The sequence below is a fragment of the Nannobrachium achirus genome, assembly GCF_963921795.1.
Source record: "Nannobrachium achirus genome assembly, chromosome: 14".
NCBI lineage: Eukaryota > Metazoa > Chordata > Actinopteri > Myctophiformes > Myctophidae > Nannobrachium > Nannobrachium achirus.
Genome location: NC_137821.1, coordinates 36070559 through 36095010, shown reverse-complemented (window position 1 = coordinate 36095010; position 24452 = coordinate 36070559). Strand labels below are relative to the sequence as shown.

General features: G+C 41.9%; 1 protein-coding gene across 1 annotated transcript in view; it reads right to left on the bottom strand.

Moving 5' to 3' along the window:
* The window catches only part of gc2 (guanylyl cyclase 2), a gene marked incomplete at both ends in the record, with an annotated part of 70424 nt that extends 47521 nt beyond the window's left edge, over positions 1 to 22903 (bottom strand). Inside the window, 2 exons of the mRNA XM_080741557.1 lie at positions 630 to 860; positions 22826 to 22903. Of these exons, the coding sequence (XP_080597683.1) occupies positions 630 to 860; positions 22826 to 22903 (309 nt within the window). The remainder of the gene's footprint in view (positions 1 to 629; positions 861 to 22825) is intronic.
* Between the last annotated feature and the right edge of the window lie 1549 nt (positions 22904 to 24452).

Sequence of the window (24452 nt, the reverse complement as noted above, 5' to 3'; positions counted from 1 at the left end):
TGAATACTGATGTTTTTACAGTGTAGATTAGGGTCCCAGAGATGATATATACATTTATATATAAACTATAAAAATGTTCATCTTGAAACTTAAAGTCTTTTGGCACTCACATTTGTATTTTGCCTTTTGTCTAATTTGATCTTGCATTTCTTTGTCGTCCACATTTTTATTTAGTCTTATTGTGTGCATCCTTCATGGTTCAATGATGCAACTCACAACATTGGGTATCAATTAAGACCTGAGGCAGATTCTACAAATGCCTTAAATCAGAAGTTCTCTTCTTGTATTTATTTATTTTATTTTATTTTTTCAATGTTCAAAAATAGCATATGCACCAGCTTGGCGTGCTTGTACACCTGCTATTTTAGAATACCCAATGCTAAAATGCCAAAAGAACAGATTCCTTATCAGTTCTAAAGGGTTAAGATGAGTTACTCTCACAGTAACTCATTCAACTGTGTGTGTGTGTGTGTGTGTGTGTGTGTGTGTGTGTGTGTGTGTGTGTGTGTGTGTGTGTGTGTGTGTGTGTGTGTGTGTGTGTGTGTGTGTGTGTGTGTGTGTGTGTGTGTGTGTGTGTGTGTGTGTGTGTGTGTGTGTGTGTGTGTGTGTGTGTAGGGGGTTTTCCACACCTGCAGCACAGCGTACTCAAAGTCCTGGGCGTGGGAGAGTGAGGGGTCTCCGTTGACGTGGCTGACGGCCAGCTGGGCCGCCACGGCGGGCAGGGCCTTGGCGAAGAGCGGGTCACACTGCCAGGGGCCCACCAGGCCCACCCTGAAACGAGCTCCACTGACTGCTGAGCAGAGGTGTGGCAGCACCAAGAGAACCAGCAAGACCGACCGCTGCACGCCATGCAGGTACGCCTGTCAAGCAATTATGACATTTTAAATATTGACAAATAATTGCAATTAATTGTTTAATTGTGCATGCCGTTGAATATTTGAATATTTGAATAAAAATGAACAAAATTTGCACAGGGCAGATTATGTCCATTGACCAACTTCAATATACAAAGTCGAAGTTATATGGTAAAAATAGGCCATATTTTATCATTTACACTTTCCCCAAAAAATTGTAGGCCTAAATAGTGAAGATAATAGCCGATCTACGTGTACAGTAGCTCAGCTATTTCTGTTATTTTTGGAGCGGTGGTCACAACGCTCCTATACGTGGCCGTGTGTGTGGGTCTGTCTGTCTGTCTGTCTGTATGCGTGTCTGTCTGTATGTAGCCTGTATGTAGTACCTTTTGTGACCACACATGTTAAGGGAGGGGCGCTGTTGTTCAGGCCAGGCCAGACACCCACCCACCCCCACACACACACACACACACACACACACACACACACACACACACACACACACACACACACACACACACACACACACACAATATATATATATTTGTTTTGCTGTTGCGCAGCCTCCACGACCACCGCTCAGTTCACACGGGTGTGATTTTTTTGGAAATGGGCTGATTATTGTGATTATCGCAATCATCCGATTATGTAATAATTGTGACAGGCCTACTGTACATGGAGCAGAGGTTGACGGAGCGGTACAGAAATATGGAGGGATGAGAAGGTGAGGGAAGAGAAGAGAAAAAATAATAATAATCAGCTCCCACAAATGTTTGTGTGACACACTCGAAGTGATTAGGGGCCCATAAACCTCTCTCTGCTGTATGTTTTGGCTGAAGAGAATAGTGTACTTATTTTGTGATATGTTTATGTCCAAAGTAGCATTAGCCCGTTAAGACCTTGGGCCCAATTCTACAAATGCCCTCTAAATTAGTACTCACACTTTCAAGATGTTTCAAAAATGTTCAAAGATAGCAGATGTAGGCCTACAAGCTCTCAACACAGCAAGAAGTGACAAGTAATGTACTGTATATCACTCTAAATTCAGAGAGGTGTTGTAGAAGTTGTACAGTATGGCTCAGTCAGCTACAGCAGGATAATCTGCTATGAACCCATAGCCTATACCTGACTGGATTATAATCCTCAAGTCTTATTCAAACTGTTGGTTGTAATAGTGACCCACAGTATACAGTATATGGCTTTGTGTCAAGTTTGATATAAACAACTCGCACACAATTTGAAAAACACATGTTGTAATAATTAACATGCTAATTAACATCAAGGGTCTGAAAGTCTAGACATACATGACTGACCAGCATACATAAACAGCCTTGACTCAAGACACCCTCTGACAAGAGATTTTGAAAATGCATGATTATCACTGAAAGTTTAATTTTAATTGAGCAATCAACCCTCCGCAGCCATATGGCTATGCATAGCTTCAGATAATTTACTGTACAGCTGGGTGGGCTTAATATCCACTCATACTGTACATTTTTTTAAATTCTAGTTCAGTAAGTTCATTAGTCATATCCTACCATGCATTGATGAGATAGACACATTGTTGAACACACAGCACAAAGACGCCACAGGAAAGGGGTCATTTAATGAATCTCATCATCATCTCTCCTGTTTAGTTTTCATCCAAAAAGAAAATCCCATTCCGGGAGATGCCATGGAGAAAGGAGAAACCGCTTCATTGTAAAGAGTCCCTGCAAACTTTGTGACCCGTGTGACTTGCAGGTGAGGCGGGATTCACATTGCGTGTGCATGTAATCCTTTCTGGAGGTGTGTGTGTGTGTGTGTGTGTGTGTGTGTGTGTGTGTGTGTGTGTGTGTGTGTGTGTGTGTGTGTGTGTGTGTGTGTGTGTGTGTGTGTGTGTGTGTGTGTGTGTGTGTGTGTGTGTGTGTGTGTGTGTGTGTGTGTGTGTGTGTGTGTGTGTGTGTGTGTGTGCGTGCGCGTGCGTGCGCGCGTGAGATGACCTAGTATACACAATGACACTATGGGATTATATCTAATCCAATCAAGGTTGGTTGGAGAAAGTGTAAGCAGTTTGAATAGACCAAATTGTGGAACAAACTTGAGAGGAATCCCCAACAACATTTAACCACTTAGGGCACGGTCACACCACACTTTTATTCTACCTATGAGGGTATATTGTGCCAATGCATTTCAATATGTGAATGGAGTTTTTTTTTTTTTTTGAAATCCGCTGGCAGCAAATCACCCCATTCCCATTGAAATGCATTGGCAGAATCCGCCCTCATATACTGTAGGTACTGTAGGAAAAAAAGTGCTGTGTAACCGTGCTTTTTCTTTTCTTTTTACTTCAGGGTTTTTAACGTTTTAGCCAGTTTTCTTCCTGATGTATTCATTATGCCATGAATGTATTCTCCCCTGCCATTCTGTGTTGCTACTGGCACTGCTGTTGGCAGTGAAGAGCCCTCAATAGGAGGATAGGCTATTTAGTGGCTCTCTCCTATTCCTCCCGCTCAATATTACCTGCTGACACGTGCCGGCCCGGCCTGTAAGAGTGTGTGCAGCTACAACGATCACCCTCCTCCCCAGCTTCCCCAAACACGGCCAACTGTGTTCGTCTACAGTAGGCCTAGAGTAGATGCTCGGCCAAACCAGAAGCACTGTGGTGGATTTTAACCCCTAGACTCCACTGTGTTCACCTAATGTTCGCTGAATGATTCCTTGTTATGATGGTCAGAATGGGGAAGCTAGTGTTCATGTGGTTGAGGAAAAAAAGGAAAAACTTTTCTCTTCAATTTATATTAACTAATACAATACAAACAATATAGCTTTCAAGTGAATACTGAATTTAGTTAAACAGGCTTTAGCTTAATTATTATTTAATTACTATTTAAAGTAATAATATAGGAGATAAAATAATTCCTGGTCAGTTAGAAAACCTAAAGTCGACTTGCTTATCACAAGCTGCCAACCTATCTGTTGTTTTTCAGCTGGATTCCATTCAAATAAACAATAGCCTATGTCCCTAATTATTTCAAAATAAAGGTAGGTCCAGCCATTAATCATTCTCTCTTTTCGGAGGAGGCCTTTCTTGCCAGAATTCCCCACGTGCATGAATCTGTGACTAATAGAACACTCTGTAATATATAATTTTTTTTATCACTGGCATCTCCTGTTAAGCTCCACGCAGCATAGCTGCATTGTGCTGGACTGCAAAGTTACAGTATGTTCACTATGTATCTATCGGAGCCTAATGCAGTTGTTCTGTTCTGGTTATGAATCTTCTCCCCTTGTACTTGCCACATAGTTGGCAGCGATTCTTGTTTTTGCAGTGACTCAAGTTTCGACAGAAAGATGTCGGATAGACCAATCAACACAGAAAAAAAAATAGTCATATTTTGCCTTCCACCCAACCGGCATTCCATCAAAGTATGTGCTGTGGCTGTGGAAACAGGTTTGATTTACTGATGGTTCCATAACTCTGTCTCCATGGACCAGCTGGGAATAAGGAATGCATGCAGTAGATTCTATGATCCAAGAGGAAGAGGGAGAAGCAGCTGAACATTAGAAATGAGTGACCGGTGGTGGAAGATGTGCTCAGATGTGAGGCCTAGAATTATTTAATGCTTTAACCAGTGAAAAATAGCAGATATACTGTACAAGCTCGCTTGTAGATCTGCTACTTTTGAAAAAAGGTCGTGAAAATGTGTGCAAATCTTTGAATGTACCAGTATGTATTTTCAAAGCGAACGTTTGTAACTCAAATTCTGCTTCTGGGTGGTCCCTGGAACTAAATATTTTGAGATGAGTGTCCGTGGCCAAATAGCCTATCATTTTGGGGGTCCTTCACATGAAAAAGTTTAAGAACCACTGACATAGTTAGTCTCTCAAGAACTAATCTCTCGAGACAGCCTCAGAGACCGATATGTGTCGCCCTTTCTTCTTTGACGATGGGTTCCCAGATTGCTCAAGAACAGACTAACTGAGCTCCATTTAAGTGAAAAGGACCTTTTCTTTGACGATGGCTGGCCAGATTGCTGACATAGAAACATAGGTTTTTAAAAAAATCTTAGAAGGATTCAAAAGACACTTATAGAATCGGGTCAAAATTCTAATTTTCACGATTCTTCAAAAATAGCAGATCTACAAGCTCGCAGTGCGGCACTCGGTGCCGCGCTGTGAGCTTGTATATCTGCTATTTTTCAATAGTTAAAGCATAAAGTAATGATACGCAATAATGTGTACCCGTAGGTTTTTTTCCTATTGATTACTCATGCTATGGAGACTGGAGTTCAATAATATCTTTTTGTATTTGTCACATTCTAAGACAAAAAAATGATAATAAATGTACCCCCATTGATTCAGGATGGGGACCCAAATGCATTTGGGTCCCCATCCGGAATCATCGGGAGTAACTTTACTTTATTGAATTCCAGATACTGATGGAATAGGCCTATATATCCAGTCTAGCTGGCTTGCCATATCCCAATAAAATATAATACTACTGTAAGTACAGCACTGCTCTTACAGCTAGAGGGCAGCAAAGTATGCACAAGCATTCCTTTCGTTTCATGTTCATTTCAAACTCAATAAAAGCAGCAGCAGCCAGCAAATGATGAAACAAACATAGATAGGAAGACACATAAAAAACTAAGTTACAAAATAGCTAGATAGATACTGAAATATGTGGAATCCCATGGCAGGGGTTCCCAAACTTCACCATGCAAAAGACCCCCAAATAGCCATAGCCTCTGGCTCTAGGCTCTAGCCCCCCACCCCCCCTTTACGAAGCTGTTTTTTACACACTGAGGCATCTTTAGCTTACATCAGCTGTTTTTGCAATTCTTTTTCTGTTTTGGGGAAAATGTTTTGAAGATTTTGAGAAATTCCGACAATGTCATGCCCAAAATAGCGATGCCAACAATCTTATGAGTTGAATTATTTATTTACTTACTTATTTTATTAATTTTTCTCTCCCTTCCAATTGTCCCCCCCCTGGTGGCCCCTGGCGGGCCCCCGCTCTGAAACCCCTCTGTCCCGTGGTAGACTGAAGCCTTCACTGGGAGCTCCATTCTTCCGCGTCCAAGCGGTGCTCTCCAGAACCCACCCTTCCAGATGCTCCAGATGTTTGAATAGAAAGCAGATTGAAGAGTCCAGATGTGTATCATCGCGTCAGTCTCTTGAGAGGCCACTCACAACAACTGCACACACAAACACAGAGGAGACAAGTGTTTCAAGGTATTGCACAAGCACAACGTGGTGTGTGTGTACGTGTGTGTGTGTGTGTGGTTGTGAGCTGTTGCGGGGGGAAACAATACATTTTTATAGGCTTAACATCATTGTTTGTTTAGCAATTTTATTGCATTGTCAGTTTATCTAGGGTATACATGTCCTTGCAATTGTGCTTTTTATGTATACACCTGGTGGTTGCAAATCACGGGGAAGACGACAAAAACACAAATAAATTACATATTCACTCAAATATGTTCACAGCATCATGTGACGACTAAATTAGGTCTACCATATACTGCGTTGCTGTTAGGCAAAAACCTCATAGTATCTCCTATTTAAACTTTATGTTTCGTTTTAGTAAAAAGTTGTGGAAAATAGCAGATCTAAAATTGGACATGGGGACAGCAATGAGATGGGTATTCCTCCTTCTGTGTATATAATCCAACACTGAAACAAACAACAAGTACAGTGGTGGAAATACCTAAGTACATTCACTCAAGTACTATACTCAAGTACTGTACAATCTGACAAATTATTTCTTTACCTGAGTATTTTACATTTTCAATACTTCAATTACTTCTACTCCACTACATCTCAGAGGCAAATGTTGTGCTTTTTACTCCACTACAATTATTTGAAAACTTCAGTTACTACAGTAGTAGCCTAGTTACAGTACTTTGTAGATTTGGATTATTATTATTACAAAACATACAGTAACAACCCTATAATTCAGCTGTTTTAAAATGGCTGATCTTGTGACGTGTAGTGGGCTTGTAGAGCTGGTATTTTCAAAAGATTTTGATACCTTTTGAAATGGGACATTCTGCATAATGGGCACTTAGTTTCTACCTTTTCTACTTAAAGTATATTTTGATGCTAATACTTTTGTACTTATACTCAAGTAAATTTTGAATTCCAGACTTTACTTGTAACAGATCGTATTTCTACTCTGTGATATTGATACCTTTACTGGAGTAAAGTCCACGGCTGTACAAGTAACATGTAAAACTAAGGGTGGGTGCTGTCTCTGTGTGTGTCTACTCCTCTATGATGTCATGGAGTTTGGGAGTTTTTCTTTTTTTTTGCAGTGGAGCAGTTGAATATAAACAGATTTTCTGCTTTTGGTCATTTCTCAACACCACTTTGAGTCATCGATCTCTTGAGGACCATTCAACATCATCGCTCTTGTTTCAAAACATGCAAGTGAACAAACTTTGGTTTCATGCTTTTTAGCATAGTATGTTATTTTTTACATTTTGAATTATGAGTTTTCATTTTCAGGGTTTGATTAGTGAAAACAAACAAACAAACAAATAGGTGGGGACATTTTCTTAACCACTTAAAGCTGCACTATGTAACATTTTTACCATTGAGCTAATAGAGCCTGCCTGCTTTGCTTATTCAATTGAATCTTGACCATCAGTTCACAATTTGTGTCAGATCCTGTGTCTAGGTGAGACATGATCTTTGAAACGATCTAAATGTCTCAATAGAAGAGCAGGGAGACAAAATACAACCACACAAATTGTATACAGTAAGTTAGTTGATAAATACATACTGATACTGATGCAAACTTGGACACATCATCAGTGTTTTAACCTGGGTTCTCTGGGTGTTTCGGGTCTCGCAACAACATACAGCCTCCTCCAGGCGACTCGGCCAAGGCTGATCAGACCTCGGCCTGTGTCCAAGTGGCCTGCTACAGGCTACAGCCCCCACTGTCTCTTGGGCGCGATCACATATCAAGCTCAGAATAACGCTGCCTATTGTGGCATTTCCTGCCGTTCCTTAGAACTTTGACACTTGAGCGGCTGATCATCAGCCGCTGATGCAAGTGTCAACAAAGTGCCGATCTTCTGGCATTTAGCTTTGTCACATTGGTTACTAGTGCCTATCACTGCCGGGTGACAGTTGAGCAGTGCTGAACCCCATGCATCGAATACGAGCTTGGTGCACGTCCATAGGCAGCAGCTCAATGACGCTTCGGTCGTTGTCGTAACGTCGTTTCACGTTTTTTTTCCCTTAACATGGGAGTGGATTTATTATGCTGGTTATGCTGTTTGCTGAAACATGTCTACCCACGCCCATTCAGTGGGTAAGATGTCTGGTGAGATGCTAACAGCAGGTGTTGGCGACACTAGGAGGTTCTAGGCACTGTGGGTTGCCTCCAGGCCTGGCTCCTGTTCCGTCTGACCAGAACTGGGCTATTCTTCTCAGAAGTGATGTGCGTTGCGTCATTGTTGCCGCCGAACAGCAAACATCTCGGCAAGGGAATCCAGGCTGATTTTCAAACCCTCCTTGCAGGTTTTTCCTCAGTCAGTAGCTTTTGGGTTCTCCCTCACGAAGAAGTGTGTTGGGCTGCCAAATGCCAACCCTCTCCACCCCAAATGTATTGTATTAAACATACATTGTTTAATGTTAACAACATTAACATTAACATTAATCTACTTTACAGAATAAAGTTACATAGTGTCACTTTAAGCAGGCTATACTTCATTCTACAACAAATAGTGAAGATAACCAATCTACAAGCTTACTTCATATCACTTCGCTAATGCGTTGTGAGCTTTAGATCTGCAATTATTAACCCTGAGTTCATATATCATTATCTTCCACCCCTCTTTTTATCGTGTGTGGTGACTGGTGGTGAGTGAGTCATTTTAGGTGGGAGGCCAAAAAACACTTGTTTTATGTGATTATGCAATTACAGTTGAATGGAGGGTTATTACGTTCTGTCACAAGGTTGCCTCATTCGACCATGAGCTTTGGAAAATAATACTCTCTGTATTCTTTATCCTCCTCTCTCCATCTCTCCATTCTTTCCCCTCTCTCCCTCTTTCCCTGCCTTTCTCTCTCCCATTTCCCCCCCTCTCTCTCCCTCTCCCTCTCCCTCTCCCTCACTATCTCAGTCTCTCTCTCTCTCTCTCTCTCTCTCTCTCTCTCTCTCTCTCTCTCTCTCTCTCTCTCTCTCTCTCTCTCTCGTGTTCTAGTGGTAGTAGGTCAGTCAGAGCCAAGTCAAACAGGTCCAGATGTGAGGTGGTTCCAGCTAGACCTGCCGTCTCCAACGCAGCGTAACACTAGCCTCACGCCCTGCAAAACACTTACAACAACCTCCATACATCACTTCAGTCTCCTTACTTCCTCATATTAATCTAATCTGTCCCCCATTGCGCTCTACTCCAACACTAGTTCTAGTTGTAATCTGTGGTGCACAGTAACAAAGTACATTCCGCTTGAGTGCTATAATTAGGTACAATTTGTGTGCTTTTGACTACATTTCTAGAAAGGGAAAAAGTATTTAGCCTACATTATGAATTAAGCCCTATTTCAAATGAAGTGGAAAATGGCAGATCTACAAACTCACAACGCCTCATGATAGCATACGTCTTGAGCATGTAGATCTGTTAGTTTCATTACTTTTGAAGTAGAAAGTAGAAAAGGCCTATGTTTCAATATCATCCTTAAAAAAATAATAATAATCACCATTGCAATTTGTTCTTTTGATTACTTTATTTTAAAAAAAGTACTCCGGTGCTTTTAACTCAAATAAAAAAAATGGATAGAGCAACTTTCACTTGTAGTTGAGTAATATTTGACCAGGAATATTTACCATATACTTTACTTTGACTCAAGTACTGTAGAATACTTTGTCCCCCACTACATCACGTCATTAATTGCTCATATTAATCTCCAGCTATCAAGCTGTCTCCCTTATCGCTCTATCCCAACATTAAGTTATAACGAGTCCACATACCATCTCCTCTCAGAGCTTAGTTTATAAACATACAAAGTCTTTATTTGTATGTTTTTAGTTTGATGGAAAGCCAGAAAGGATTCAGTTTGTAAGAAGAAACAGAGGGGGTCATTTTCTTAACTACTTAAACCCTTTATAGTACAAGACAAATATCCAAAATTAAAGGTCGACAAGCTCACAATGCAGCATGATGTGAGCCGTTGAGAGCTTGTGTATCTGCTATTTTAGCTATTTCAGACTTTTATATATTTCTTAAATTTGACAGTTCTTGGCAAGTTTGGGACTAACAAACAGGAACAGGAACACCATGGTTAATGTGGTCAACATTTTAATCTCTCGGACAGGCTAAGTTTCCCAAAAGCAAATGTGTGGATATTTAATTAATTCTGAGAAGAAGCAGGGATAAAACATCTCCCCATCAACCATGAAAGTGAATATCAAAAGCAGAGGCATGGATTATTTTATTACCCGTAACCCTCTTAAAACCCCATATGGTTGAGCGGAGTCCCACAGGGTTCTATCCACAAGTTTCCCAAGGAACTTACAGTACGGGGGAAATGCGTGTGTGTTGTTAAAGTGGGCTTCACTTCACAGCCACTGTCTGCATTATATGCAAAGTTTGGCATGTCTTTCTGTAAAGACGATTGTAAATATTGGTCGTTGCTTGTTGTGTGTTTTTCCTCTTTTTTTCTTCCTTTTTTTGCTTGTTTCTGAAGTGTAGTTGCTTATTTGTCCTTATGTTTCTCAAGTTTAGTTGCTTATTTGGGCTTGATTCCTAATGATGTTTAAACCAGTAGTTCTCACATTTCTTCATGTCAAGGACCCCCAGATTAATATGTAATAACTGCTAAGCCCTGTTGTATAGTTCAACTATTCGAAAATAGCCGATCTAAATACAGTACGTGTCGCATGGCCGCTCGTTGTGAGATTGTAGATCTTGTATTTTTGAAAATTTGACAAATTTGTGAAAGACAATTGTACTTAAAGTTGTACCATGTAACTTTTTTTATAAAACAAATCTTAAAATTGTCCTAACTGTTAAATCGCTAAAGTTTTAGAACACCCACTCCGTGAATTTCAGCCTGTAAAGCCTTCTCTATATATGTAAACTGCGATCCTTGCCGTGGACCGGATCTCGCGCGAAAATTGCGTCATCACACTACCGGCCAATCACAGCGAGGGTTATACAACTGCCGGCCAATCACAGCGCATCTTGAAGTGGGGTCGCTATGGCAGCCATATTTGTTGTCGCCCGTTTGTACCATCCCTTCTCTAGGTAATTTCGCCTACCAGGCAGGGTGAAGGAGTCCGTATCTCTGGAATTACTGAACGCACAGGAACAAGGGACCCCTCAAAAGATAGATCTCAGCGAGGTGGAGGCAGACGCGGGGGTCTGAAGGTACGAAAAACGGCCGAAAGACGCGGACGCGACCGCGGTTTGCTATAGGGCTAATGACCACTAGTTGGGCATCTTACACAGTATAGCTTTAAATACGTATATTTTTATTCCAATACTTTTGTCCTTTTACTCAAGCCAAAGTCTGAAAATAGATCTTTAATCTTAACAGCGTAACAGTTTTTCCCCCGGTACTCTCTGTTCCTGTAAGAGTCCATTATGTGTCTCATGGTGAAGTAGGGTTCAGATACAGGTTGTCCCCATGTCTAAACGTTCTCCTTATATCCAGGTGATGACAGCTCCTAACATAAAGGCGACTCTGAATGCTCAGTGAACCCTGCAGTTCCGTGAATGGCAGTTATCTTTATGAAATGGACACTTAAACAGGCTCATTCTCAAGACAGGCCGGCACCACCCGGCCAAATAGAACTAGAAGGAATAGAAAGGGGAGCCTGTGGGCACCCTGGGGAGACGAGATTAGGCCTCCTCGCTTCACCAAGTCCATTTCATTTGTGTGGCACCGTCTGGCACGTTTCATGCAGGTGCAAACCAGGGTTCGATTTGTGAAACAAAAACATATGGGGAATATTTTCTTAAGCTTAAAGGAGTTGTTCACCCGCCAAAAAGTACTTATATTCTATCAATTACACAGTCACACACAGGGGGGGGGGGGGGGGGCTTTGTCTGCTTTTATTATATGTTGACTCACAGGAAATGGGGAAAGAGAAACAGAAAAGATCTCCGGGATTGGGACTTGAACCTGCAACACGCTGTCAGGCTAGGTGCCCAGGCCCCGGCCTGACGGCTACGCCAGCAGTCAGGGCCATACTTGACCTTTCTGCAAATGCCTTCTAAAGCAGTTTTCCTCACACTTTCAAGACCTTTTCATAAATATAAAAATCGAACCTCTGTTCGAAGTGGAGCTGTGTGTCACTGGCGCCTGTTCAATGGAGCCAAGGGGAGCAACGGCTCCCCCAGATCTGCAGCCCCCCCCCCCCCCCCCCCCCCCCCCCCGCAGGAATATTGCGTGCCGATCAAACAACGTGAAGTGCTTTTGCGTACTTATTTAATTATTTATTTAGCGTCAGACCCTAGTTCTGGCGTCACTTACTGCACGTTAACACGTACGTCCTTTAAGTAGACCTAAAAATAAAAGTAGTGTGTTGACTAATCATTACAAGTGTCTCTTATTTCTCTTATTTTGAAATCCGATTTTAGAGGAAGTCCGTCTTAACCCAGCTGCCATGACACTCGAAACTCTAGTGTAACTAAGTAAACACGGACCCACGTGGATTAAACAATATATTATAGCCACAGTTCATATTTACGATAGGATATTTAAACCATGCAGTGACTTAAACAAGAACACACTTTGGAAATACGGCACGTTAACCTCTCGGAATCTCCGTAGCAGCATACAGTATTATGTGAGTAGAGCATCTCATCTGTCTCTCTGTCTGTCTCTCTCATGCTGGTGTGTTGTGTCACAATGTTTGAGAAACACTGCGATATCTCCTCTTATTCCACTTCTCACTCCACCTCCGCCTCCTTCTACCTTCCTCTCCGACTTCTTTCACTCTACCTCTGCTCTCCCTTCTCTCCTCCTCCTCCTCCTCCTCCTCCTCCTACTTGGTCTACTCCTCTTTTCCCTCTTAGAATTTATCGCTCTCCTCTCCCTGCTCTCTCTCTGTGGCATCACAAGGCTTTCACGTTGTGGGAGCAGAGCTTGCAGCTCCAATAAAACGCTTGCTGTGCAGTTATCAGGTGCAAAAGACAAGATCGGCCATCGCCGGCGTCTTTTCTCTTTACTAGGCTATTATTTATATTGTCTTGCATGAGCAACTACGAGGTGTGCACTGTGCAGCATATCTTGATACAATCTGCCATAGTTCTCCGTCTATTCATCATTGCTTTTAAAAATGGCACTTTTGAATAGGATAACTATTTAATGTGCAGCTCTGAAAGGCTTGCATAGACCTAGTGTCTATGCAAGCTAGACCTAGTGTCTAGGTGCGCACCAAGCAACATATCCAGGTCCTCCCCTGAAGCCCCAAAGACACCCGAAAATGACTTAATAAAGGACGACTTTATAACCGCAGATAACCGAAGAAAAAAAAAATCTAAAATTTGTGCTCCCCCTAGTGGGGACAGAGTTAGGCGCCGGTGCTGTGTGTGTGTGTGTGTGTGTGTGTGTGTGTGTGTGTGTGTGTGTGTGTGTGTGTGTGTGTGTGTGTGTGTGTGTGTGTGTGTGTGAACTGAGCGGTGGGGGGGGGGGGGGAGGGGTGCCTGTGTGTGTGTGTGTGTGGGGGGGGGGGGGGGGGGTGCCTGTGTGTGTGGGGTGGGGGTGTGTGTGTGTGTGTATTGCAGTTGATGCTCAGGGCAGGCTAGACTCAACAGCACCTCTCTGGTCACCCAGGGTAGTCAGGCTACACCAGAGGCTACATACAGACAGACAGACAGACAGACCCACCCACCCACAGACACACACGGCCACGTATAGGGAGCTTGTGTTCCACACAGCTCCAAAAAATAGCAGATTTACAAGCTCCCAGCTACTACGCTAAAGTCTAAAATGACACAAATGAGATCCCTGGGTTTTAATAGCAGTAGTACCACCTTTTTATTTGTGTGTTGGAATAGCCGTTCTATACCTAGTGGTTCTACGTGTACGCCTGCATCCACAGACTATCCTTCCTTGTCTGATGCTGTCCGCTGTCTGTCAAAGGACACATCAAAGGGAGTGCGATGATTGGACAGAAATGCAGACGTCAAAATAGTTAAACCTGAACTTGACCTCAGACGGAAAAGTCAAAACCAGCTTGCTTCTCCTTTACTCTATAGTGCAGTGGTTCTCAACATTTTCTGGACCAGGCTTCCATTTAAAAATCTCAAATGAGTTACAAAGAATGTTATTAAAGCATGAACATAACATACGATACATGTTTGACTTGGTTCAGCAGGAAGAGATCAAATTAAATGTCATTGTTGTTCAGTAGATTGGATCATACTATAGTGTGATTTATGAATTATTTAATTGGTGATTCATGTGTCTTTTTTTGAGGCGATTATTAATGTGGTGTTGTTGGTTAGGGGCCCCCGTTACCATAGCAGATCAACGGCAAGTGTGTGTGTGTGTGTGTGTGTGTGTGTGTGTGTGTGTGTGTGTGTGTGTGTGTGTGTGTGTGTGTGTGTGTGTGTGTGTGTGTGTGTGTGTGTGTGTGTGTGTGTGTGTGTGTGTGTGTGTGTGTGTGTGTGTGTGTGTGTGTGTGTGTGTGTGTGTGTGTGTGTGTGTTGAAAGAGAGAGCCCAGGCTCATTCTGCATACTGTATGACTTTAAAGATTGTTGCACACTGCTGCGTTTTTTCGGCCGAATATAGGAGCGAATTTCGGAGCACGTAAATAAAGAAATCAACCTCACGTTATGTCAATTACGTTTGCACACTGCCGCCCGTTTCGGACAACTGGGTCCCTTTCTCTCTCTATCTCCTGAAAAATGCAACAAAAACACAGCATTGTGCAACCAGCTTGACATTGTTATTACTAGTGGTGGAAAAGGTACTACATTTCTTCACTTAAATAGAAGTATCAATACCATCATGTAGAAATACTCTGTTACAAGTAAAAGTCCAGCATTCCAAATGGACTTGAGTCCTATTTCACAACTTTTTTAAATGAATGAAAATCCTTTGAAATAGCAGATCTACAAGCTTACCGTACAACGCATCACATCACATGTGAGCTTGTGGGTCGGCTATTTTCAAATAGTATATAGGTCTGAAGTGATTAATTGTATTTAACATTTTTTGTATAATCAAAATCTACAAAGTAACCAACTAAAGTTATCAAATTATTTTGGGAGTTACAAGTACAATATTGCCTCAGAGATGTAGTGTACAGTAGTTAAAGCATTACAAATTTGAAAATACTCCAGTAAAGTAAAAATTCTCTTAAAAGTGTACTTGCATATGATACTTGTCCATGTACTTGGGTACCCCTTTCCACCACTGGTTATTACAGGCAGTTACTGCAACCGAATAGAACACACTGACAGTGTGTTTCTGTTTATATTCTGAAACATTACCATTGCTTTGCTGTGACGTCTTTATAAATTACAGTAATCTAGACAGATTCAGGAAGAGTGGGCACCCAAACATTGTGGGCACATCAATGTTAGATTGGCTCTATACTCAATGTAAAGTAGTGCAAATTATACTGTGTGATTGGAACAGTACATTATTATCAGATCTAAATTCACCCTCCTTGAACTTCTTGTGAGCTGAATATAATACAGTATCTGGCTTAAAGTCCTGTTCGCAATTTGGTGTTAGGGGAGTTTCTCACCTGAACTGAGTCAGTGGGTCCCTAGACATGAAAAATCACTGAGGTGCTCGTCCGCCATAGTGCCACGAATGGCGCAATGGCCAAATCAAATATGGCTGCCATCGGCTATGATGAAAATCCAACTTTTCTGTATATGCACATGTAATACCTCCATTTGGACTAATTGGGGTATGGGGAATTCATTTCTGATATTGTTTTGACCATTTTGGGTGATTTGGACCTCAAAAGGTCATGGTCAAGGTCATTTTGCTATTCCGAAGACTGTGGGCCATAACTTGGCCATTGTTAGGAGTAAAAACAGGTGCAGTAGGTCTAAATCAACTAATGCTGACATGTATAATTCATTTCTGACATTGTTTTGACCATTAAGGATCATCTTGTCTTTGAAATATCAATGTCAATGCCATTTTCCAAAAACGATTTTGTTCATTACTTGCACTTTTATAGTATTTTTTGTAAGTTTGTTACTATTTTATAGTAAGTTTGTTTTGTTTATAACAAAATACATACTAGTGAGAAATACAACAAGTAAACATCCACATTTAACTTTAAAGGGGGGTTTTAAATGGGTGTTTAAATGAGCAGATAAGACTATTTACGAATAAAAGTGACATAATAAAATTACACAACAAAATCACACACAACATTAAATAACAATTTACCTCAAAGTGCACCATATTGTGATTGTGTGCATGCAAGTTAGTATGAGGTGTTTTTACAGGATGGATTTGTCATTGTTCCATGGCAAAATATGATGCACAGAACTCCATCAGTGTCGAGTGTCTTGTTTCAGACATGGCAGGAGTGTACAAAAGTCAAAGTGCTCCTTCCATCCATCAGAGCTTGACATTGACTTTTTGAGGCAGTTGTCCTTTGGACAAGTATATTTCCCATTCACTTGTCCGGGGACAAAAGTCACTTGTCCGGATAAAAATTTCATACATTGAAATAATAACAAAAGGACGGCTAATGACCCCCCTTGCTCCCTCCACTCCATAGTATGGGCACTTGTCCTGGACAACAGGACAAGCCTTTATGTCATGTCCTGTTCCATTTTCCATTGGTTCTAGTCTTTCCTCAGGTTCCTTGGCTGTTGCAAGCAAGTGGCAAGAAACGCGCTAGAAAGGTGCCTTGTTGTTCTCAGCAGTTGTACTTCTCTGCAACCAATACTGTGTCTTGTTCTGTCAAGGTCTTTGCCTCTCCAAAGTTTGTTGTCAGAAGCCATAACTACATGTTTAATCCTCACCTGGCCCATGCAGTCATCTCCTGTCTCCAAGGCATATGTGCCTTGATCACTGTCTTGGCTAGTGGTGCTCCAAGATGAGACTGCTTGATGCAGTAGAAGTGAGTCTCACCAGAGCCATACTGCTGCCAGATCTCCTTCATCACCAGTGCTTGGAAATATGGGGTGTAATATAGCAGTAATGTGAAGGAGACAACAACTCTCTGGGGTCCGCTCATAGTTCCGACATCTCATTATTCTGACCATTAGGTTAGTGAAGGTTAGGATAGGCTTAGTTATAATGGAGGCTGAACATGCACCAGGTGTCAGCCTCCTCAATCCTATTCAAGATGTCTGGGATCTCTTCTCCACTAGCGACATCATCAACAGAGACAACAGAGCTGATAATGGTAAATGGACTGCATTTACAGTATATAGCGCTCTTCTCCAAAGCACTGTACAATATATTTCACATTTGCCCATTAACACACACATTCACACATACATTCACACCGTGAAACCATGCAAGGTGCTCACCGGGAGCAGTTAGGGGTTCAGTGTCTTGCTTAAGGACACTTCGACAAATAAGCAGGAGGAGCCAGAAATCGACCCTGGAACCTTCAGATTCCAAGGCAGCCGTTCTACCTACATCGCCACAAGCTTGAATGGACACCATATTCCGAACACACAGCTGGAGAGCTGTGTGTTCTCCTCAGACACCCAGAATTTGTAAAGTTGATGAGGGATGGGTGCGTCTGTTATCTCTGATGATGATGAGTGGCTCCCTGCAAAAGGGGCTGGAGGTGAAGAGATCCCAAAGATTGAACTAGATTGAGGAGGCTGTCACCAAGCTGCTGGTACATGTGGATTGTGGAGTCAACTGGCCCTATTATAACTAAACCTACCCATAACCGTAACCTAATGGAGGGAATAATGGGTCGCCAGGATTATGAGTGGACGCCAGAGAGTTGTCGTAGTGATACTTCCAAGCACTGGGGATTAAGTAGATCTGGTAGCAGTATGGCACTAGGTGTGCAGCGGCACATGCTTCTACAGCATCAAGCAGTCTCTCATCTTGGAGCACCACTAGCCAAGACAGTGATCAGGGGACATATGCCTTGGAAACTGGAGATGACTGCATGGGCCAGGTGGGGACTAAGCATGCAGCTATGGCTTCTGACCAAATACAATATCTAACACACTTTGGAGAGGCAAAGACCTTGACAGAACAAGACACAGCATTGGTTGCAGAGAAGTACAACTGCTGATACCAACAAGGCACCTTTCTAGTGCATGTCTTGCCACCTGCTTGCAACAGCCAAGGAACCTGAGGAAAGACTAGAACCAATGGAACATGGATGGATGCAAGGAACACTTCGACTCTCGAGGATATGGCTGCCTTGCTGATGGATATCGGTGCATCATATTTTGCCATGGAACAATGGCAAATCCATCCTGTAAAAACACATCATACTAACTTGGATGCACACAATCACAATATGGTGCACTTTGAGGGAAATTGTTATTTAATTTTGTGTGTGCTTTTGTTGTGTGATTTTATTTGTCACTTTTATTCGTAAATAGTCTTATTTGCTCATTTAAACACCCATTTAAAACCCCCCTTTAAAGTTAAATGTGGATGTTTACTTGTTGTATTTGTCACTAGTATGTCTTTTGTTATAAACAAAACAAACTTACTATAAAATAGTGACAAACTTACAAAAAATACTATAAAAGTGCAAGTAATGAACAAAATCGTTTTTGAAAAATGGCATTGACATTGATATTTCAAAGACAAGATGATCCTTAATGGTCAAAACAATGTCAGAAATGAATTATACATGTCAGCATTAGTTGATTTAGACCTACTGCACCTGTTTTTACTCCTAACAATGGCCAAGTTATGGCCCACGGTCTTCGGAATAGCAAAATGACCTTGACCATAACCTTTTAAGGTCCAAATCACCCAAAATGGTCAAAACAATATCAGAAATGAATTCCCCACACCACAATTAGTCCAAATAGAGGTATTACATGTGCATATACACCCAGAAACAGAAAAGTTGGATTTTCATCATAGCCGATGGCAGCCATATTTGACATGGCCATTGCGCCACTCGTGGCACTATGGCGGACGAGCACCTCGGTGATTTTTCATGTCTAGGGACCCACTGACTCAGTTCAGGTGAGAAACTCCCCTAACACCAAATTGCGAACAGGACTTTAAGCCAGATACTGTATTAATATGCCCATAATGACTGTAATGTCAGTGTCAAGCACTTTCAAATCATGTATACACTTAACATTAGTTCAAACCATTAGCCATAAGTACTTAATACATTTTTACATTAACATTGAGGTGCCCACAATGTTTGGGTGCCTACATTTCCGGTTACCATGTAAAGACCCACCTTTCCAGCTCTCTCTCCCACTCCTACCCTCTCTGTTTCTCTCTCTCTCTCTCCCCCCATCCCCCAGTTTAAACAAACACAGACGGGGGAAGCAGGGACGTGCTGGGCCCCTGATTCAGCCCGGGAAAAAAGAGTTGGAGAGGCCCTCATTGCGCACTATAGAGAGATCTCTCTCTATAGTGCTGCTGCTACAAAGATTTGCCATTTCAGATCATGACAAGTGACAAGCCAGTGGGCCAATTACATGAGTTATATTTCGTTGTTGTCGGGTGGAAACCTGATATGTCCAAAACAGTTTGTTTTGTATTTATCATTTAAAAAATGATTTAAACTAGTGAGCTTGTGCTTGTAGATCTGCTGTTTTCACTACTTTTGTGCAAACAGTTTAATTTTTACTTTTGTGCAAACAGTTTAATTCTTTCCTAATGGCCTGGACCGGCCCGAGAATGAACCGGCCGTTCGGGAGTTGTCCCGCTTTTCCCAATGGCAGCACGTCCCTGGGGGGAAGCCTGGAGGAAGACCACCAGTGTTTACCATTACATCTGAATAATACATTATGTTCTCAAGGATGGAGGAAAGGGAAGGTATTTGAGAGGGAGAGCATTTTGATTGATTGAATAAAATACTTTATTTATCAGAAACTTTAAACGAAGATACAGCACAGTAAACCATTTATTTATTTTATTTTTTATCCTGGAAATTTATTTTCCATTTACTAAAAGAGCTGGAGAGAAGGGTAGATCGTCCTGTTACTGAACAAACACTAGTCTATAGCAATGGTTACTATCAGAAAACAGAGCGTAATATCACTTAGGCATACCCTACCTATAGCACTTACTTTAACCAAGAAATATCACTCAACAACACTCCATATAATCAGTTGGTTATGTGCTATTTAAACCGCCCCTTGTCATTTACGCACTGCTGCTTGCTCAATACATCAAAATGCCATGTCGACAGCAATGCTACTGGTCACGCTTGGTCTTTTGTAGCTTTTGTCGCCACTAGTGTGAACACAGCATTTCTCTTTCAGTTTTATTTAGTTGAAGAGCTGATGAGCAGCTGAGTGAGAGAATGGTGGAATAAGGTTTTGGAGACTTGGAGGAGAACAGAGAGAGAGAGAGAGAGAGAGAGAGAGAGAGAGAGAGAGAGAGAGAGAGAGAGAGAGAGAGAGAGAGAGAGAGAGAGAGAGAGAGAGAGAGAGAGAGAGAGAGAGAGAGAGAGAGAGAGAGAGGCAGAGACAGAGACAGAGGAAGCTTGAGGATAACTGAGGTACCCGTGGGAACATTTAGGGCCCAAAATAGCAACACTTGACCTCAGGTTATCACCCGTTGCTTTTACTGTAGCACTCTATAGCAGCAGCAGCAGCAACCAGGGATGTGCAGAAAATGTTAGAGAGGAGGCAGGGACATTTCTAAAAGGGCCTTTTGGTGGAAATATTGAAAATCGTAGACCTCGAAGCTCGCAACGCGTTACAACGGACGCCTGGATTTCTGCACAGGGAGGGCAATTCTTTCAACATAAGATGCTGCATTCAAGTTCAGGAGAGTTTGGACAAGGCAATTCTTTTGAATGCTGCCTTCAGATATGGCACGGAGGCATTTTGCATTTCTTTCACCATAGTAAAAACTGCATTTATGGTCTGGAAAGGGCAGTTTTTACAGACAGATTTTTATCTGGGCTCAAGCCCCCTTTGATGTCTATGTGTGCTCATGCCTGGCAGCAGCAACAGCAGGAGGAGGGGTCTCTGACACATACTGCAGAATTTAAGACAGATTTGTACTTGGTCATACGCTGGTGTCACGGTCCAAAAATAAGGCTGTCTATAAGCTCACAACGTGTCACATTCTACACGCTTTGAGCTTATATAAGCCATTTTCGATCCGTGACGCCCAAGCCCCCAGAACCTTGGGGGAGCTCTGAAGCGCCATGGACATGGTTGCCGTTTTGAGGTACTGCAGTTGGGGCCACAAACATGAACGTGCATCTAGGCTTCTTTGTATTGACTGTGCGATCATACCGGAAGTGCACGTTCATGAATTGGAGAATCAGTGCGTCCAACACAAACTATGACGCAAAATGCGTCACATAGGCCCCACTACGTCACGTTTTACTACGCGGAAGAAGGGGTGAAAACGCCTCATGCACTGGGTGAGCAACTCAATGCAAGTGGACGGGCTGGGATATCCGGTGTCCTCTCTATTCTTCTTATAACTCTATTCTATAACTATAACTATCTATAACTCTAACATAGGAGGTTTTATAACTAAAACCTCCTATGTTTGGCCGCTAGTTGCGCTGATTTCCCCCCGTGAGGTACCAAGAAGAATTTGTCTACATTGGACCCTATTCGTTTTCCCCTTTGATTTTCTAACCTTAAAGGAGTAGTTCACCCCCAAAATGACATTTTTTCTATTGATTAGTCACGCCATGGAGACTAGAGTTCAATATTATTTTTTGGTTTTTGTCACATTCCTAAGACAAAAATTTGATTCGAGTAAATTTACCCCCATTGATTCCGGATGGGGACCCGTTTCGAAACGGGTCCCCATCCGGAACGAATGGGGGTAAATTTATTGTTATCAAATTTTTGTCTTAGGAATGCGACAAAAAACTAAAAATATTATTGAACTCTAGTCTCCATGGCTTGACTAATCAATAGAAAAAAAAGTCATTTTGGGGGTGAATGACTCCTTTAATAAACATCGTCATAAATACTTTATGGTTCCTGTTGCTAGTGAAAAACTCCCTTTCAATCACCATGATATGCGTTTTGTGCAAATATGGTCCCATGTATGTTAAAATTGATGATAAAGTTGCGGGGGGCGTGGCCAACTAAACTAATACTTGCCTGCTGTGTTCTTCTTTGTGTGCTTTATTTCGGGAGGCTCAACACCACATTCTCCCATGTATCCCTGCGGTTCCACGTGACCGTTGGCAGCCAATAGCATTCCTTATGATTCCTGGGGTACCATTCAAACAATGATAGCGACACCCATACAAGGGACAAAAAAACGTCATTTTCGCCACATAGAAACCAATGGCTTCGCTTCGTCCATATTTTTTTTACAGTCTATGGTTACGACGGAGCATACATTGAGGAATTCCAGGGAGAGTGGTCTCCGTTCCAATTGTTCCACTAACAGTCTGTACTTCCGCCTCCCAAAGGTCCCTGTGCATTTGTTTGCCATTTCTGTTCACAAAAATACATATTTTTAAATGTGTAAGCAGTGAGCTAGATGTTGGCTTCAACTAATTGGATTTACGGTAGGAGTTATTATTTTTATTTTATTTTTTTTTATTTTTTTTAGATATTGTTTTTGGGCTTGTTATGCCTTTATTTGATAGGATACAGTAGGCTAACAGGAAATGGGGAGAGAGATGGGGAATGACATGTGGCAAAGGTCGTCCGGATCGGGAATCTAACCGGCGACGCCAGCAAGCATCATAGCCTAGTATGTGGTATGCGCCTTGACCACTAGGCCAGCGGGCGCCCCACGGTAGGACTTATTTATGTGAGCGCAAAGGTGAAAGCTTTATTTTCTGCGGCTTTCCAGTGCTTCAGATGTACAGACTGTTAGACGGTTAAGGGTTTTGCTTAGGGGTTAAGTGCTTTGCTCCGGGAGTCAGGGGCACCTTGACACATTGCCGGGGCTCGAACCTGGGGTCTTGAACCTTGAACCTTCTGTTTCCCAAGCGGCCCTCTCTACCCATTCCGTCATGGCCACCCTAATGCACAGAATAGAGACGGGGTGAAAGGATTAATCAAATAATGGATTTATCAATCATCAGCAAAAGCAATTTCCCCATCACTCCGAGGACCAGAAAATACTAATTTTTCCCTTTCTAGTACAGTATATGCCCAAGCCAGTGTACCTCATTTTCAACAAACATCAAATATTATTTTACCCTACCCCCTCCAACACAAACAGTGTTTTAGTCCAGTGTTTTGCCACCTCCATATAAGGCATTACCATGGCGCTTATCCAAACAAATGTTTTAACCGAACCTACATGTACTGTATGTAATGCCAGTGGTGGGAAGTACTGTGCTTAACTATGAGGTGCTTTTACTTTACTTGAGTGTATTCTTTGATGCTTTGTACCTCTACTCCACTATACGCCTCAATATTAGTCTATTACAATTATTTGACAGCTTTAGTTACAGGTTAAAAATATACAGAATATACATTAACCAATTAAGCCAAATTGTGTAGCCTACAACATTGTCTATTCTGAAATAGCTGATCCACAAGCTCACAACGCATTGCAATGTGACACATTTGGGCCTCGTAGATCGGCTAATTTCAAATAATTGCATAATGAATACTTTTACTTTTGGTACTTTTAGCACATATTGATGGCAATATTTTTATTTTATTTTACTCAACACATAATTGGAATGCAGGACTGTAACATATGTGTGACGCTGTAGTATGATCAAGTAGGACGCTAATAGAGGGTATGTGCATGCATAAAGTGAATGGCAAATCAAGTGGCAAAGTGAGTTGCAAAGTGAGTTTAAAGGAGTAGTTCGCCCCCAAAATGTTTTCTTTTTCCTATTGATTAGTCATGCCATGGAAACTAGAGTTCAATAATATTTTTAGTAACCATAAATTTACCCCCATTCGTACCGGTTGGGGACCCGTTTCAAAACGGGTCCCCATCCGGAATCAATGGGGGTAAATTTACTCGAATCAAATTTTTGTCTTAGGAATGTGACAAAAACCAAAAAATATTATTGAACTCTACTCTCCATGGCATGAGTAATCAATAGAAAAAGGTCATTTTGGGGGTGAACTACTCCTTTAACATTGTTTAATGTCGTTTAAATGCAATCAGATAAAGGACTACTTTCTCAGTAGGCGTTCCAGCATAACTTCTCGGGTATGAGGATGATGTCACGCGCATACCCTCTATTTACAAAGAAAAACAAAACACAAAAATGTAGAATATGGCGATAAGAGGTTTCTGCTCGACAGCAAAAACAGCAGATATATTCCTATACAGCAGGGGTCCCCAGTAGGCGGCCCGCGGCGGGCTACTGTCTGGCCCCCACCAACCCCAGTAATAATGGTGGCGCCTTGCATCGCGAGGCGTTGTGTGCTTGTAGATCGGCTGTTTTCACTAGTTTTGTGCGACGATCTTGTATGATGAAGCAGAGCTTTGCTTTACCAAAAAACGTACACATTTGAAACTTGGACATACGAGGTTTCTGCCCGAGAGTGACGATATGATCACTTTCACAATGAATCAATTAATTA